The sequence below is a fragment of the Citrus clementina genome, unplaced genomic scaffold (assembly GCF_000493195.1).
Source record: "Citrus clementina cultivar Clemenules unplaced genomic scaffold, Citrus_clementina_v1.0 scaffold_7, whole genome shotgun sequence".
Classification (NCBI taxonomy): domain Eukaryota; kingdom Viridiplantae; phylum Streptophyta; class Magnoliopsida; order Sapindales; family Rutaceae; genus Citrus; species Citrus x clementina.
Genome location: NW_006262075.1, coordinates 14,121,961 through 14,141,175, shown reverse-complemented (window position 1 = coordinate 14,141,175; position 19,215 = coordinate 14,121,961). Strand labels below are relative to the sequence as shown.

The 19,215-nt window shown below is 32.6% G+C and overlaps 1 protein-coding gene across 1 annotated transcript; it reads right to left on the bottom strand.

Moving 5' to 3' along the window:
• Positions 1 to 1,908: 1,908 nt before the first annotated feature.
• On the bottom strand, positions 1,909 to 17,311 carry LOC18036023 (probable receptor-like protein kinase At2g23200). Its single transcript, XM_024180256.1, has 2 exons — positions 16,145 to 17,311; positions 1,909 to 3,536 (listed from the first exon to the last, which is right to left on the bottom strand). The coding sequence occupies exons 1-2, from the start codon at positions 17,183 to 17,185 to the stop codon at positions 2,037 to 2,039; spliced, it is 2,541 nt and encodes an 846-aa protein (XP_024036024.1). The 5' UTR covers positions 17,186 to 17,311; the 3' UTR covers positions 1,909 to 2,036.
• Between the last annotated feature and the right edge of the window lie 1,904 nt (positions 17,312 to 19,215).

Here is a 19,215-nt window from a genome sequence, read left to right as displayed (position 1 = left end):
CTACTTATTTTAATTTTTTGAACTTAAATCAAAAGGTGGGGCTATTTTTCTAATTACTAATTCACACACCAATCATCAATGTTTTAAAAAGAAAATTTACTCTGTACATCTACCTAAATGTCATATATATCCTTGATAAAAACTAATTTTTATTTTTACTAAATAAATTAATTAAATAAAAAAACTAATTAAACTGTTTACATGCCCACTAGTTTCAATTCCATGTCTCTAGCAATTAACAATTGAATTCCATCACTGACTCAAAGTTATTGAGCATGAGATGCAAAAAAAAAAAAAAAAAAAAAAAATTCTAAATTAATGTGGGGCATAAAATTGTTTTGGCACCAAATCCTCATTGAAAACTTCTAAACTTGCTCATCAAGTTCTAGATGTATGACTAAATGAAGAGCAATTTTTTTTTTCTTTGGGCCTCACCTTTTTTGGTACTGTCTTATTAAGCAATACCAAAACACCTTATTAATTGATAACTTAATATATTTTTACAACGTATTGAAATTATTGACTATATATTGAAAAAGTATTATGAAAAAAAAATATTAGCTACAAATTAAGAACAAGAGATTAAATTCATATTCACATTTATAATGAGTTTACTATATACTAAATTAATTATTTAATAAGTCATTTTACTATGTATTAATTATATTAAATTAATACATGGGTTTACTATATATTAAATAATTATTTAATAAGAAAGAGTGTTAATTTGAATATATTATTTCAAATATAAAATAAGTCATTTTATCGATCAAATTAACTAGGTTAATATACCTAAGTGTAAAAAAATTTAAAATATTGTGGACTTATATGTCAAAAGTTTGAACGTTTTTACTTTTTTTAATTTTGTAGCAAACATTAGGGACTGTAGTGTTAATAATCCAACAGACATTTTAGCCGTTGAATTAAGTTTGGGCTAGATCTTAACAGTGGATCAGGAAAAGACAAAAAAAGAGATATGTTACGGTACATCAAACGTGATACAATCAACCAACCATATAAATAGTTTGAGGAGGCCAAGAACACCACAAAAGTTTTTAAGTAAAATTTCATTAGTTCATAGCACGCCTTTTTTTTTTTTTTTTTTTTTTTTGGCGCCCTTCCTAATTAGAGTTAGAAACTTATTTTATGAAATAATTAAATTATATATTTATTAAATAAATTAGAATCATTATGAATTAAAATGTTAGTATTGTTAGTATTGTTTTAACCTATTATAAAAAAAATTATAGTTCAGTATAAATGGAAAAAAAAGTATGTCAATATATTATAATAGTGTCGCTAGTATTAAAAATTTACAAAATTATATATTAACAATTGACAACATATATCATATTTTCTATCACTAAAATAATAAAGAGTTTCATAAATAATTTTTTACTGTACTGTTTTAATAATTTATATTCTAATAAGCTTATTTGTTGCAATGTTGTCATTCTTAATTAAGTATATGTATTTTACTAAAAAATTTATTGTTGCGTTGCTTAACATATATGCTGTTTTTACTCCTTTACCAGACTGACATTGACACAAATATTACTCAATTAAATTTATAAATTAGCATGGCATGATAAAAAGTCAAGGGTCCGCCCTTGAGTACTAATGTATTTGACAAAAAAATTTTAAAATAATTTGAAAGTTAAGTTAATTTTATGATATAATTATATGATGAAAAACTTTATATTACCATTATTTTCTTGGTCAAAATTAGAATTTTACAATTATCGTTTTATTCGCTTAACGTCTCAAAATTAAACAAAGGCCTAATTAAACTCCTAATAGTCTTTTAGCCATCTATAATAGTTGAAAATAAAATCATAGTTGTCTTAAAACATATTCCAATTATACAAAATTTCTTACAAACTAAGCAAGTTTCGTAACAGAGTGCATCATATAAGTTGCCTTAAAACACAGAGAATAGATGAGAATTAATAAACAGAGAAAGCAGAGCAAGCTTGTCCAGATTATATTTACCTAATACAAATTGCAGAGGCTAAAGAAACCTAAATTCGGTAACTTTACCTGGCATCTGCAATTCCCAGCTGAGAGAAGACTTTGCTTTCGGATGAGATTGAAGTGTCCTGGTCTCTCAAAATGGGCATATCAACTTCGTTCATCGACACGCTATATGAAGGAAAACGCCTGACATTAGGGAATGGTAATGCAGATGAAGCATCGTTTATACTGTCTTCATGTGGCTCTCTTGTCCTTGCAGTTTGTTGAAGCTGTAATGCATACTCCAAGTCCCACAACACATCGCGCATTGTTGGTCTGTCATCACCATCATCCCGCAAACATTTCTCAGCTATCTCAGCAAATTTCCTCAATGAGTTTGGACTGATCTGAACCTTTATCAAAGGATCTACGATCTCCTCAAGATGCCCTTTGTTCTTGCAAAGCATTGCCCAATCAGCCAGGTTCACTTGCTCTCTTGGGAGTGAGGCATTGATGGCTGGTCTTGCACATAGAACCTCGAAAAGGACAACACCAAATGAGAAAACATCAGATTTGTCTGTTAATTGTTGTGACCGGAAGTACTCAGGATCAAGATAACCAAAAGTTCCTTTAACAGCTGTGCTGACGTGGTTTTCATCACGCGTACCCAATCTTGAAAGGCCAAAATCAGCAACTTTGGCAACATGATTTTTGTCCAGCAAAATGTTTGTGGACTTCACATCACGGTGAATGATTCTGCCAGCTGAACCTTCGTGTAGATAATGAAGACCTCTTGCTGCACCAATGCATATTTCAAGCCTCTGTATCCAGGACAAACAGGGCGACTTTGACTTGTATAGGTGATCCCTCAAAGTCCCTTTTTCCATGAACTCATACACTAGTATCATCTCAGACCGTTCATCACAATACCCAATTAAGGAAACAAGATGGCGGTGGCGAATTTTTGATAAGACTATTATTTCAGTTTGGAATTCTGAAAGGCCTTGGCCTGAGCCTGGTTCGCTTCGTTTTACAGCAACTTTCATGCCGTTCCTGAGAGTTCCTTTGTAGACATTCCCAAAGCCTCCCTTGCCGATCACTAACTTTCTATCAAAATTGTGCGTCGCAAACTGAATTTCTACAAAAGGAATTTTTAATCCAAGGTCTACATTAGGCATTGGGGAGCCGCCAGTTCCCTCAGGCACCTTACCATGAGAACTCCCTCCTTTACACACATGTAATGGAGACAACTCCAAAGCCAAAGGAAATTCATCAGGCTTTTGCTTTCTGTATCTCAAAACAAAAAACAATACAACTGCCAATATGCAAATCAGAAGCAAACCTCCAAGCACTGAGCCAACTACAACCATGACATGCTTGTTCTTATGTCCATTCACCACAGGAACTGTACCCGATTTCTCCATAATCTCCATTATCTCAAGCCCATTCAAATATGCATCAGGCTTACTCCCTGCTTCTGCTTTAGGGCCTACACTGATGTTCATAATTCCACGATCATTCGAATCAACCTCGAAATCAAAATAAAAAGGTGTTGCAGTCTGGTAAATATCTGCTGTGTACGGGTTGATTTCTTGCGAATAGGTGCCATCGATATAGAGAAAAAATTTGAAAACATTCGGAGATGGGCTAACAATGTCACAGAAATGAACCCGAACAAAGTGCCTAGCATTCTTACTCACGTTAAAACACCATGTTATGTTGAAGTTATTAGAAAGCCTACTGTTAGTTATATTCATCTGCTTTGCAGTCTGGTAAACAGAATCCGGAGCAGTGTATTCACTAACTATTCCCCGATAGCCATAGTTAAGATTAGCTGTAGACTCAAAAGGTTTTGCTGTATCTGGATTGTAGAGATAACTATCATCAGGAATCCAGTTCCTCCCTAGAGTGTCATTCTCTTGCGAAATCATATGGCCACCAACATTGATCCTAAAAATTGTCTGTAGAGCCTTTGAGTGAATTCCCCGGTAATCATTAGTCTTAATTCCTATAGGACCAACATGTGAAGCCTCATCAGGAATGAAACTTAGAGGTAAAGGGTCTACAGGGAAGACTTCAATGGCACTAACAAACGCGAAAGATGATTCTTGGGGCCTAAAGTAGACACAGAATTTGCCTTGATTGATGCTAAGAAAGAAGTCCTTTATTACCGGAGACTGGCTACTCTTTTGGACATTAAAATTATGCAACAGCACAAAGGGATGGGAAGTGGAAACGTTGAAAACAGCTCTATAGAGATTGATCGCAAAGGAGAAAGCAAAGAAATGAAGGCGTACTAGATGAGTGCCGTCACTTCTGATATCGAATTCGTAGTAAGATAATTGATTGAAAACTCTTGCTGTTTGATAGAGAGCTAATGTATCTGGTAACTGGCTGCCGTTTTTAACAGGATGGCTCTGCTTTGAAAAAGAGATGGAATCTGAATTCAGGTCCCCTCTGAATATCCGATTGCCAGAATTCATGTCGGTGTCTGAACCACAGTTGATGAAATACTTGTCTGGAAGACTATATGCTGCACAAGTAAGTCCAACTGACAAGAGATGGAGGAGAAAAATGAGAGGGGATGAAGATTTGAGGACTTTCTTGGTTTGAATCTTTGCCATGAATTCAGGTGGAGGAAAGCTAATCTCTGTGAACTTTGAAGACTTTGTGGTTGAAAGATGCTTATATGATATCCATTTTGGCAGAGAAGACTCGAGTCAACATAGTTGAAAAATCAAACATGAAAATCCGGGAAAGAAAATATAGTTATCACATAATTTTATGAAGGAAAACAAAAAATATGACACGAGAGAAATTGGTGCCCACCATTAGAAGATGCTCTTGCCCCTTGATTTTGACTTAGCTGACTATATACAGGCCAATTATATAAGCCAAAATAAATGTGGACCCGTGGAAAATTCAGAAACTGGCTAAACGAATTGTATGTCCTCTTGCATTTGGTGGGTGAAGCAGAAGGCCCCACAATGGTAGGAATTCTACAATAATGGCACTCCTTGCAGTCTACTAATGGGTTAAGGCAGCAGACTTTGTCTATATGCTGAATCCATGGCATATTGGCATGCTATATATTTTTCATCCTATATCCGATTCCTGAAGGCCTCGAATGCTGATCCTGTGAAGGCTTCGAAAACCTGGTACTTGGAAAATATCATATACAGGTTAAACTGATACTGCACAGTGAGGCGAGATTATTTTAACAAGGGTGAAAGAGACTTTCGTGGCATCAACGAAAGCAAAAGACGATTTTTGAACTCTATGAAAGGCTTTGGTTGACTTGAAGCTTCTGTTTACAAGAAGAAAGGAAGTCAAGTTGTAACATATCAGGCAGAATGAAAAGTCTCCTCAGCACTAGTGATTGACACTATCTGATCACGGAAATCAAGAGGAGGATGTGGATATTTGTTAGCAAAATTTCTTTTATTTATTTGTTTATGTCGTGTCTCTTTCAGATTTTAATATTTTTCATATAACAAGCTGAAGGAGATGAAAATTCTCCAAGTCCGGAAACGTTGACCTGGTGGTTGGGGGTCGTGTTTTGCTTTTAAATGGCTATGAAACTAGCCCGCACAGACATTTTGACCCAGTAAGAAGCTAGGAGCCAGTAATAATCCAGAGGAACGTAGGCCTTAAAAGCCTAATGGCTTCCTGATTCCCCATCTGGGCCGACGATGTAAAGCCCAGGCCTATTCGATATTCTAGAAGCTAAACCACCTGAAAATGTTTCAATGCTGAGTCCGAATGGTTTCACTGCGTGGCACCTAGTTTTAATTTCTTTCCATTCCAACCATATTATAAAGGAAAAAGTTATTTACCCCAACTTGCACCCCGAATGAAACTCACCGTTTTACTTAAATAGAAAACTCACCGTTTGGAAATTTTTTTCCTTTCGTTTGGAAAGACTTAGCTAAATTGAAAACACCCTGAATGAAGCTCCAAAACGAACCGTTTTCATGAAGCATTCCTCAAGTTCTCATAGCCATCACGGGAGCCAAAGAGGACCAACCACAGCCATCACGCGATCGAGGTCGCCGTTGCCATCACCGACAGTCACACGACAACCAACACTCACAAAGCTTATTGGGATTTGTGTTTGTGTGTGTGTGTGATACTTTTTTTGCTGCTGGAATTGTTGCTGATTTGTGTGTGTGTGTGATAATTTGGTTGATTGAGATTTGTGTTTGTGTGTGTGTGATACTTTTTTTGCTGCTGGAATTGTTGCTGCTGGAATTATTGATACAATTCCAGCAGCGTTGTTGTTGATTTGTGTGTGTGATACAATTCCAGCGTTGTGAGTGTCGTTCGTGTTAGCTTTGTGAGTGTCGGCTGTCGTGTGATTGTCAGTGATGGCAACGGAGACCTCGCGTGATGGCTGATTGGCTGTGGTCCGTCGTCTGTGGCTCGCGTGATGGCTGTGGTCTGTTGTCTGTGAGCGATCGCAATTGTGGCTGGAGAAGATTTTGTGGGTGATGGCAATTGTGGCTGGAGAACTCGCGTGAGAGTTGAATCAAAACGGTTCATTTGGAAATTAAAAGGCAACAGATCACAGCGAAAACAACATCGTTTTGGGGATTTTCGGGGTTTAACTCGGGTAAATAGCAGCGCTGTATTATAAATAGGGTCCAGCTACCTTGCAACAGCTGCAAGGTACCCCAAACGTTACCCTTTTCTGATTCAATCAATAGATCTAATAGCTTAATTATGGAAGGACTTAGATATATTCAATTAGTTATTAAAAATGCAGCCCCTACAGTTTATTACATTATAATAAAGGCTAATTTTTTTTAAATATTTATTTATATAACTCATGTTGTTTTAAATTTTTAAAATTTGATCTGTTGACTTAGTTTAATCATAAAAATGAGTGACGGTATAAGGACACCAATGTAATATCACATAAACTTTTTTAAACACACGAAAATTTATAAATGTAAACAATATTTTTCTATTTAATATATATTTAATATAGAATAAATAAATAAAATATGGGTTATTAACCTTTTAGTACTTCAGAAAATTGTAAAATTAAAAAAGATGAAATTTCAAAATAAAAAATATGTAAGAAGCATTAGGTTGTAACACTTTATTATTTTATCATTATAAAACTTTACTTTTTCACTACATTTATGTTTCGGCAAACCCTAAGTTACAGGGAGATCCTTATGTTTTTAGTATTAATTGACATGTTAGTTTGCTTATACATAAAATATGTTAGTTTACCTATAAAATACCAATATCACCCTTGAAATGCAAGGGAGTCAATTTAATTTTTTAAATTTCTAAATGTAGCCCAACAAAGTTATAAAAAGATAAACAAGGAATATTACAAAAGGAAGTTAGTTATTTATTAGTTTTTTAAAGAAATTTTCAAAAGTTTTTTAGCTTTATGTTTTTTGAGAATTATTATTTTTTAGATATTTGGGTTTGTGGATGTTGCTGTAATGATAATTTATAATTTATTTTGATTAAAAAGTAATTCAATAGTAAATTTATTAGTTTTCAAATGCTCTTTTAAATATAAGGTGGTTGCTTAATTTTTATTGAGACAACTTAAACTTATCGGTGATGGCTAGTCATGCACTTAACTTATCACTGGCATGTATTCATAGATCGGAATCTTCTCATCTCTATCAATGCAGCAGCCCAAAAGTCTAACAAGATTCTTGTGCTGAACCTTGGCTATCACTGAAGCTTCATTTTTTACCTCTCGCAATCCTTGTCCAGACCTTCCTGAAAGCATTTTCACTGCTATCTCATCTCCGTTTTTTAACACTCCCTGAAAATGGTACACTTATATTTCTGTTAACAAGGAAATTACTGCTCCAAAGGAATTGATGTCTTTATTACCGTATAAACAGGTCCAAAACCACCCTCTCCGAGCCTATTTGCGTCGGAGAATTTATTTGTTGCAGTAGAAACACTGGAAAAACTGAATAAGGGCAATTGATCAACTTCCTTCTTTTTGCTTCCTTTTGTCCGTTTATTGTTTGCGGGATCGGCTTTCAGGTTCAAATCCAAATCAAACATCATCAAATTCTCGCCTGAATGGTGAAGAAATTAAAGCTTTAATTAAGATACGTACCTATGTGTACGTATATTCAACTCTCAAAATCGTGCAATTAAATGAGAAACTTTTACCTCTGCTTCTGGGCTTTCTCCTCACACCATAGAAAATCAAGCCCAAAATGGCCACTGCTGCCAGAGTGATCGACAAGATTAAGAAAGAAATTGCTAGTGGACTATAAAAGAAATATTTACTAGATAAACCAAACGTCAATGCTAACATCAAGAAGACAGCAGATACCGAGGCAACAAAACTAATGAAGACTGCAAAGCGATCCATTGAGATCGATCAATTGATTATTCCAAATCAATAATGAGTGTTTAATAGGAAGAAGAACAATTTTAAGAATAAACTTGGCAGTAAGATAATTGTGAAACATATTAAAAAAAAAACTTTAACTATACCCAATCAGTGTCAAGCAGAATTATTCATGGGATTTGTATATTCTTCAGAACTTACCCAGGTCTCAGTTACTAGAGTTTACGCGTGATACACGCGAAGGTGAAATATTTAGCTAAAATTAGCACGGTCACTAAAAATTATATATATACATGCATTACCAGTTTTTGACTCGTATGTTGACAAATTATGGACACTTACTGGACTCTGGTAAGCACCTTTTATTGTCTGTTTTGGGAATTTGGGTCCATCTTATTTGTTCTACTCTTTTAATGAAGCAAGAAATGTTTTAGAACCCGCGTTTCAAAAGTCAAAAAAGGTTGAAGCATTTCCATTACAAATGGACCATAAAAGCGTACTTGTTTTCTTTTTCTTTCCTTTTTTTTTTTTTTTGTTTCCTCTGGTTGAAAGACAGAGGACTACTTTTAAATTGTTTCTATTTAAAATACTAAAATGGTAATGAGTAGGCAGAGCATAATTATAATATATAACCTCTTAAAACTTTTTAATTCTACTAGGAACTAAAATCAGAATTATTATTATTATTGTAATAAACATGCATAGACTTTCTTTTAAGAAGTTTATTTATTTATTTTGTTATTAAAAAATAGATAATTTTAACTAATGGCATTTTTATAACTTTTTAATAATCTACTTTAATTATAAGACAAAGTAAAGACATTAATGAGAATATTATTAATTCTGATTATTATTTTTGTAGGTCATATAATCAACTTATTTTAATTTTTATTCTCTACTATAATTCCAGCTCATTACGATTAAAGTTCATTTTGATTCCAGCATATTTTTATTGTAAGTAAGTGATGCTCTATAAACTATGAGATTTGAAAATTAAGTTGATGCATAACTGCATTCTATAAAAGAAAAATATTGAAGCATAACCATTTCAAATGGGCCTGATGTGTTTTTTTTTTTTTGGAAGGATCTAATGCACATTAGGAATCTCTATCCTTTTTAAATTAGTTTCCTGGATTATAGTTAAGATGTGTACATTTATTCAACTCTCACAATCGTGCAATTAATTGAGAAACTTTTACCTTTGCTTCTGGGTTTTCTCCTCACACAGTAGAAAATCAAGCCCAAGATTCCCACTGCTGCCAGAGTGATCGACAAACATAATGAAGATTGCAAATGATCCATTGAGATCGAGGATCAAATGAATATGTTTAGGAAAATGCCAAGGTCGACTTTAGGCCAGCAGGGAAGAGTCGCAAACATCATGTGCTGATTATGCACATGGATTTTGAAAGTATAGGGAAGATTCGTAACATGTTGCTGCACAAAGAGTCGAAGATACAAAGGTTCAAACTAATTAATGCAGGCAAGATTTAGAAGGATCACCGATAAAAAAATTAAAAAAAAAAAAAGAATAGACGAGGATCAGCGATTTTTTTCTCTCTTTTTGTTTCCTCAATCTTTTTAATAAAAACTGGAGTTAATTTAAGAAAAAGTAACTGGGCAAGTGTTAAAAAGAATAGCATTTAGTTATTTCCATAAAAAAATTTAAAATTTCTATAACTAATGCTTTATGATAATGTTCAAAAACCAATCTAAAAAAAGGAAATAACATGTACAAACTAAAAATCGCATGCACATGGAACTGGGTTTGTGAAAACAAACAATTTACAAATAAAATTAAACAAGATACTTACGTACAAATTTGATAGAGAGGGGAAAAAAAGGGAAAAGGACAAACACACCCCCAACGTTTAGGCAAAGGGACAAAAATCCCCTAACGTTTTAAAAAAGACATTTACACCCCATTTTATTATAATTTTACCATTATACCCTTCTAGCATATAAAAAAATTTATTAGATTGTCCAATTTATCTATATATTGTTAATAAAATTATAAATAAACAAGTTGGATATTATAAAAAAAATTATAAATATACCTTTATTGCTCAATTCCTCTATTTAAATTTTTATCAATAACCAATTTAAAAAAAAATCTATACACCTAAAAAAATTGTAAATAAATTATAATTTTAAAAATAAAATTGGTTATTAATACCATAATAAATAACATGTCAATTATTTAAACTTGTATATTTATAACTAATTTTCTATGTTATTTATTATGGTATTAATAACCAATTTTATTTTTAAAATTATAATTTATTTACAAATTTTTTTAAGTGTGTAGGTGTCTTTTTTGAAAATTGATTATTGATAAAAATTTAAATAGAAGAATGATGCAATGAGGGTATATTTATAATTTTATTAATAATATATAGACAAATTGGATAATTTAATTATTTTTTTTATATGCTAGAATGGTATAATGGTAAAACTATAATAAATTGGGGTGTAAATATCTTTTTTGAAATCTAAGAGAGATTTTTATCTCTTTACCTAAATGTTGGAAATGTTGGGGGTGTGTTTATCCTTTTCAAAAAAAAAAATAGTAGAAAAATTTTCAAAATTTTCTAATAAAGGATTGTTGTACCAAGAGAATTGCTAAAAAGAATGTAGAAAAAGGTTGTTTGTGGGCCTTGCTGGGAGACAACCAACCGACAAACCCCATTTTTCTTCAAACTATTCTCTGCGGTGCTTTAGAAGTGGAAAACGCTAATTTACAGGCCGCCCAAATATATTTTCTTGATTTTCATTTTTGTAATACGGAAAATATCAAATAATATCAAACACACCATGAGGCCACAAAAATATTGAAGATCGCAGAGCGATCCGTTGAGATCGATCAAATGATTATTTCTAGTGTTGTTTTCGAATAAGATTTTGTAGATTGAACATCAATTTATATCCGATTCATGATTTTATGGATTATAAATTTTCAATCCAATCTCATCTATAAATTAGTAAAATTCAATTTAATTCTAATCCATATGTCTGCGGATCAGATGCAAATTTAACTCTTGACTCAATTCATATCAAATCCACTATTTTATAGATTGATTTACGGACTAATTCTTTCTAATTCATAAACTAATTAAATAAAAAAAATTTAATATAAAAATTATTTTATTACCGATCAAATTCAAAATTGAATAAGATTAAATGAATTAATTTTTTAAATAAAACTAAAAAATACATTCAAAATATAACACACCGAAAAGAAAAAAAATATTATTTGTTTCGATAAATGAAAATTAATTAAAATTATAAAAATTAACTGTTTGAGAAATAATATTGGTTCATTTAATTGTTTTTATTTTATATTATTATCGGATAAGATATAATTATTAGTATTAATGTATCTATATTTTAATTTAGTTAATTCTTAGAAAGCATTAATTCTATATTTACAAGTTTTATTTTTAATTAAATGATATATATATATATATATTTTATGGATTCATGGCTTTCTAATAATTTATAAAAGTAAATCCACATCTAATCCACAAACTCTGGATTTTTCAATTTTAAATCCAATCTAATTAAAAAATCTATAAATAAAAATTTTGTGCATTGTATTTCTACGAATAAGACGAATTGTGTTGATCAGATTGAATTTTAAAAATTTCTAATTATTACAAATCGATAATGAGTTTTTAATTATTAAAAAATTCTTTAAAAAATTTATATCCTATCACTTTCAAGCATTTATGATGGGTGGCTTTATTTTATAGTAAAGTACTTTTTATTTTATAATAAATTTTTTTATCTTCTGATAAATACATTACTTTTATATTATTTTTTGTGCATGCATCAACGCAGTGAGTGATAAATAATTAAATATCTAGTAATTGATTGAATGCACTTGGTCGTCGGGTCAACCTCAATTCTTGCTTGCGGGACCCCGTGGACTTGGAAAAGTCGTCAATGATTTGATAATCGGTTCCATTAAGAGTCAACTCAAGATGCAGGGAAATTTTATAATACATCTATTGTATATAATTATTTAATACATGTATAATATGTATAATTGAATTTATACAACCACTACTTATATAGTTGTATGATAGTTGTATGACATTATTTATTTGTTGTATGAGTGACAAATCAATAACTCATAAAATCAATAAATAATATCATGACATAGTACAATAAATATATTCTAAAATTTTTCCAAAATTCATATACGCCACAGAAAGTCAAAAAATTAGCACACGAAGAAGGCCCAATGAATCATTTACCACTTAATCTCTATTTCACAGCAACTAGTGAATTAAAAAGTCATAAATATCACCTGAATCCAAAAACAGGTTAAGAATTGTATGCTGATTTTATATTGACACTGGCTGCAGTGTAAATATAAATATATGTAGGGTCTAGGTATGCCACTACAGTGAAAACATACTCTATTTTTTTTAATTAATTACACTGCAATCCCTATTTTATTATAAAATTAAAAACATAGATAGTCCTAAATTCCGACTCATTAGCCTACTCATTTTAATTTTGTGAACTAAATCAAAAGGTTGGACTGTATTTCTAATTACTAATTCACACACCAATCATCAACGTTTTGAAAAGAAAATTTGCACTGTACATCTACCAAATGTCATATATATCCTTGATAAAAATTAATTTTTTTTTTACTAAATAAATAAATTAAATTTATATATAAATATGATTAAATTGTTTACATGCCCACTAGTTTCAGTTCCATATCTCTAGCAATTAATAATTGAATTCCATCACTAACTCAAAGTTATCGAGCACGAGATGTAAAAAAAAAAAAAATCTAAATAAGTGCCACTCATAAAATTCTTTTGCCACCAAATCCTTATTGAAAACTTCTAAACTTATTCATCAAGCTTCTAGATATAAGAATAACTGAAGAGCAATTGCTTTTTTTTTTTGGCGTCACCTTTTGGTACTGTCTTATTAAGCAATTGAAAAACACATTATTAATTGATAAATTAATATATTTTTACTACACACTGAAATTATTGACTATATATTGAATAAGTATTATGAAAAGAAAATATTAGCTACAAATTAAGAACAAGAGATTAAATTCATATTCACATTTATCATAAAATATGCTTCATAATTAATACATGGTTTTACTATATGTTAAATTAATTATTTAACATGAAAGAGTGTTAATTTGAATATATTATTTCAAATATAAGAATGAGTTATTTTATTGGTGAAATTAACTCGGTCAATACACCTAAGTGTAAAAAATTTAAAATAACTTATGTATCAAAATTTTGAACGTTTGAACTTTTTAAACTTTGTAGCAAACATGAGGGACTGTAGTGTTAATAACCCAACAAAAGTATCTTAGCCGTTGAACTAATTTTGGGGTAGATCTTAACGGTGGATCAGGAAAAGACAAAAAAAGGGATATATAACGGTACGTCAAATGTGATACAACCAAATAACAATGTATATGGTTTGAGGAGGCCAAGAACACCACAAAAGTTAGATTTAGAAACTTACTTTATGAAATGACTAAATTATATAGAATCATTACGGATTAAAATGTTTGTAATGTTAGTATTGCTTTAACTTATTATTAAAAAAAATTAAGAAAACTATGTCAATATATTATAATAGTGTCACTAGTATTAAAAAATTACAAAATTATATATTAACAATTGACAACATATATCATATTTTCTATCACTAAAATAAAAAAGAATTTTATAAAGAATTTTTAATGCATTGTTTTAATAATTTATATTATAATAAGCTTATTTGTTGCAATATTGTCATTTTTTATTAAATATATGTATTTTACAAAAAACAAATTTGTTGCATTGGTTAACATATATGCTGTTTTTACTCCTTTACCGGACTGACATTCACACAAATATTACTCAATTACATTTATGAATTAGTGTGGCGTGATAAAAAGTGAAGGGTCCACCCTTAAGAACTAATGTATTTGGAAAAAAAACTTTTTAAAATGATTTGAAAGTTAATTTTACACTACAATTACAATTATATGATGAAAAAGTTTATAATACCTTTATGTTTTTGGTCAAAATTTTAATTTCACAATTATAGTTTTATTTGCTTAACATCTCAAAATTAAAAAAAGGCCTAAATAAATTCCTAATAGTTTTTTAGCCATCTATAATAGTTAAAAATAAAATCATAGTTGTTGTCTTGAAATATATTCCAATTATACAAAATATAAGTTGCCTTAAACCGTAGAGAATAGATTAGAATTAATAAACAGAGAAAGCAAAGCAAGCTTGTCCAGATTATATTTACCAAATACAAATTGCAGAGGCTAAAGAAACCTAAATTCGGTAACTTTACCTGGCATCTTCAATTCCCAGCTGAGAGAAGACTTTACTTTCTGATGAGATTGAATTGTCCTGGTCTCTCAAAATGTGCATATCAACTTCGTTCATCGACACGCTATATGAAGGAAAACGCCTGACATTAGGGAATGGTAATGCAGATGAAGCATCGGTTGTACTGTCTTCATGTGGCTCTCTCGTCCTTGCAGTTTGTTGAAGCTGTAATGCATACTCCAAGTCCCACAACACATCGCCCATTGTTGGTCTGTCATCACCATCTTCCCGCAAACATTTCTCAGCTATCTCAGCAAATTTCCTCAATGAGTTTGGACTGATCTGAACCTTTATCAAAGGATCTACGATCTCCTCAAGAAGCCCTTTGTTCTTGCAAAGCATTGCCCAATCAGCCAGGTTCACTTGCTCTCTTGGGAGTGAGGCATTGATGGCTGGTCTTGCACATACAACCTCGAAAAGAACAACACCGAATTGAGTAAACATCAGATTTTTCTGTTAATTGTTGTGACCGGAAGTACTCAGGATCAAGATAACCAAACGTTCCTTTAACAGCTGTGCTGATGTGGTTTTCATCACGCGTACCCAATCTTGAAAGGCCAAAATCAGCAACTTTGGCAACATGATTTTTGTCCAGCAAAATGTTTGTGGGCTTCACATCACGGTGAATGATTCTGCCAGCTGAACCTTCGTGTAGATAATGAAGACCTCTTGCTGCACCAATGCATATTTCAAGCCTCTGTATCCAGGACAAACAGGGTGACTTTGACTTGTATAGGTGATCCCTCAAAGTCCCTTTTTCCATGAAATCATACACTAGTATCATCTCATACCGTTCATCACAATATCCAATTAAGGAAACAAGATGGCGGTGGCGAATTTTTGATAAGACTGTTATTTCAGTTTGGAATTCTGGAAGGCCTTGGCCGGAGCCTGGTTCGCTTCGTTTTACAGCAACTTTCATGCCGTTCCTGAGAGTTCCTTTGTAGACATTCCCAAATCCTCCCTTGCCGATCACAAACTTTCTATCAAAATTGTGCGTCGCAAACTGAATTTCTACCAAAGGAATTTTTAATCCAAGGTTTACATTAGGCATTGGGGAGCCGCCAGTTCCCTCAGGGACCTTACCATGAGAATTCCCTCCTCCACGTACATGTAATGGAGACCAATCCAAAGCCAAAGGAAATTCACCAGGCTTTTGCTTTCTGTATGTCAAAACAAAAAACAGTACAACTGCCAATATGCAAATCAGAAGCAAACCTCCAAGCACTGAGCCAACTACTACCATGACATGCTTTTTCTTATGTCCATTCTCCACAGGAACTGTACCCGATTTCTCCATAATCTCCATTATCTCAAGCCCATTCAAATATGCATCACGCTCACTCCCTGCCTCTTCTTTAGGGCCTACACTGATGTTCATAATTCCACGATCATTCGGATCAACCACGAAATCAAAATAAAAAGGTGTTGCCAACTGTGAAATATCGGTGTACGGGCTGTACGGGTTGATTTCTTGCGAATAGGTGCCATCGATATAGAGAAAAAATTTGAAAACATTCGGAGATGGGCTAACAATGTCACAGAAATGAACCCGAATAAAGTGCCTAGCATTCTTACTCACGTTAAATCGCCATGTTATGTTGAAGTTATTAGAAAGCCTACTGTTATTTATATTCATCTGTTTTGCAGTCTGGTAAACAGAATCCGGAGCAGTGTATTCACTAACTATTCCCCGATAGCCATAGTTAAGATTAGCTGTAGACTCAACTTTTTTTGCTGTATCTGGATTGTACAGATAACTATCATCAGGAATCCAGTTCCCCCCTAGCTTGTCATTCTCCTGCGAAATCATAGGGCCACCAACATTGATCCTCCAAATTGTCTGTAGAGCCTTTGAGTGAATTCCCGGGTAAGAATTAGTCTTAGTTCCTATAGGACTAACATGTGGACCATTATCAGGAATGGAACTTAGAGGTAAAGGGTCCACAAGGAAGACTTCAATGGCACTAACAAACGCGAAAGATGATTCTTGGGGCCTAAAGTAGACACAGAATTTTCCTTGAGTGATGCTAAGAAAGAAGTCCTTTATTACCGGAGACTGGCTACTGTTTTGGACATTAAAATTATGCAACAACAAAAACGGATGGGAAGTGGAAACGTTGAAAACAGCTTTGTAGAGATTGATTGCAGAGGAAAAAGCAAAGAAATGAAGGCGTACTAGATAAGTGCCGTTACTGCTGATATCGAACTCGTAGTAAGATGATTGATTGAAAACTCTTGCTGTCTGATAGAGAGCTAATGTATCAGGTAACTGGCTGCTGTTTTTAACAGGATAGCTCGGCTCTGAAAAGGAGATGGAATCTGAATCCCGGTCCCCTCTGAATATCCGATTGCCAGAAGTCACTTCGGTGTCTGAACCACAGTTGATGAAATACCTGTCTGGAAGACTATATGCTGCACAAGTAAGTCCAACTGACAAGAGATGGAGGAGAAAAATGAGTGGGGATGAAGATTTGGGGACTTTCATGGTTTGATTCTTTGCCATGAATTCAGGTGGAGGAAAGCTTATCTCTGTGAACTTTGAAGACTTTGTGGTTGAAAGATGTTTACATGATATCCATTTTGGAAGAGAAGACTCGAGTCAACAAAGTTGAAAAATCAAACATGAAAATCCGGGAAAGAAAATATAGTGATCACATAATTTTATGAAGGAAAACAAAAAATATGACACGAGAGAAATTGGTGCCCTCCTTTAGAAGTTGCTCTTGCCCCTTGATAATGAATTAGCTGACTATATACAGGCCAATTATATAAGCCAAAATAAATGTGGACCCGTGGAAAATTCAGAAACTGGCTAAACGAATTGTATGTCCTCTTGCATTTGGTGGGTGAAGCAGAAGGCCCCACAATGGCAGGAATTCTACAATAATGGCACTCCTTGCCGTCTACTAATGGGTTAAGGCAGCAGACTTTGTCTATATGCTGAATCCATGGCATATTGGCATGCTATATATTTTTCATCCTATGTCCGATTCTTGAAGGCCTCGAATGCTGATCCTGTGAAGGCTTCGAAAGCCTGGTGCTTGGTAAATATCATATACAGGTTAAACTGATACTGTACAGTGAGGTGAGATTATTTTCACGAGGATGAAAGAGACTTTCGTGGCATCAGCTCAAGCAAAAGATGACTTTTGAACTCTATGAAAGGAGAAATTCTAGAATACATCTGAGATACCATGTCATTCATATAACAAGTAATAATATCTTGACATGTGTGCACTTATTTTGAATTACTATCATGCAAGTGGTGATTGTATTAAATTCAATTACACTTGTCAGGCATGCATCAATTGGTTGTATTCTAGAATTTTTCGTATGGAAGGCTTTAGTGGACTTGAAGCTTCTGTTTTCGAGAAGAAAGGAAGTCAAGTTGTAACATATTAGGCAGAATGAAAAGTCTCCTCAGCACTGGTGATTGACACTATCTGATCACGGAAAATCAAGAGGAGGATGTGGATATTTGTTAGCAAAATTTCTTTTATTTATTTGTTTATGTCGTGTCCCTTCAAGATTTTAATATTTCTCATATGACAAGCTGAAGGAGATGAAAATTCTCCATGTCCGGAAATGTGGAGGTGGTGATTGGGGGCCGTATTTTGCTTTTAAATGGCTATTAAACCAGCCTGCACAGACATTTTGACCCAGTAACAAGCGGCGAGCCAGTGATGATCCAGAGGAACGTAGGCCTTAAAAGCCCAATGGCTCCCTGATCCCGCATCTGGGCCAACGATGTAAAGCCCAGGTCTATTTGATATTCTGGAAGCTAAGTAGTTAAAGCTTTACTAAAACCACCTAAAAAAATTACAATGCTGAGTCAGAATGGTTTCGCCGCGTGGCACCTAACTTTAATCTCTTTCCATTCCACCAATATTATAAAATGGGTCCAGCTACCTTGCAATAGCTGCAAGGTACATCAAACTTTGTCCTTTTCTAGTTCAGCCACTAGATTTAATGGCTAAGCTGTTGAACGGTTTAGATGTATTCAATTAGTTATTAACATTATAGTCCCTACTATTTATTATATTATTATAAAGGCTAAAATTTTTTAAACATTTACTTATATAACTCATGTTATTTTAAATTTTTAAAGTTTGATCCATTGACTTAATTTGACCTTTAAAATGGGTGACGGTATGAGGACATCAATGTAATATCACATAAAAATTTTTAAACACATGAAAATTGATAAATGTAAACAATATTTTTCTATATAATTTATATTTAATATAGAATAAATAAATTGAATATGTATTAAAAATATGGGTTATTAAACTTTTAATACTTCTGAAAATTATAAATTAAAAAAGATGAAATTTCAAAATAAAAATATGTGAGAAGTATTAGGTTATAACACTTCATTATTTTATCATTATAAAACTTTACTTTTTCACTACATTTATGCTTTTAGTATTAGTTGATATGCTACTTTGCTTATACATACAATATGTTAGTTTACCTAAAAATTACCAATATCACCCTTGAAATATAAGGGAGCCAATTTAATTTTTAAATTTC

Coding starts and splice junctions, on each gene's coding strand:
- LOC18036023 (XM_024180256.1), bottom strand. CDS start 17,185: ATGGCAAAGAATCAAACCATGAAAGTCCCCAAATCTTCATCCCCACTC. Junction 3,537..16,144: donor CCTATTCGCAAGAAATCAAC/CCGTACAGCCCG, acceptor CAAGAAATCAAC/CCGTACACAGCAGATATTTA.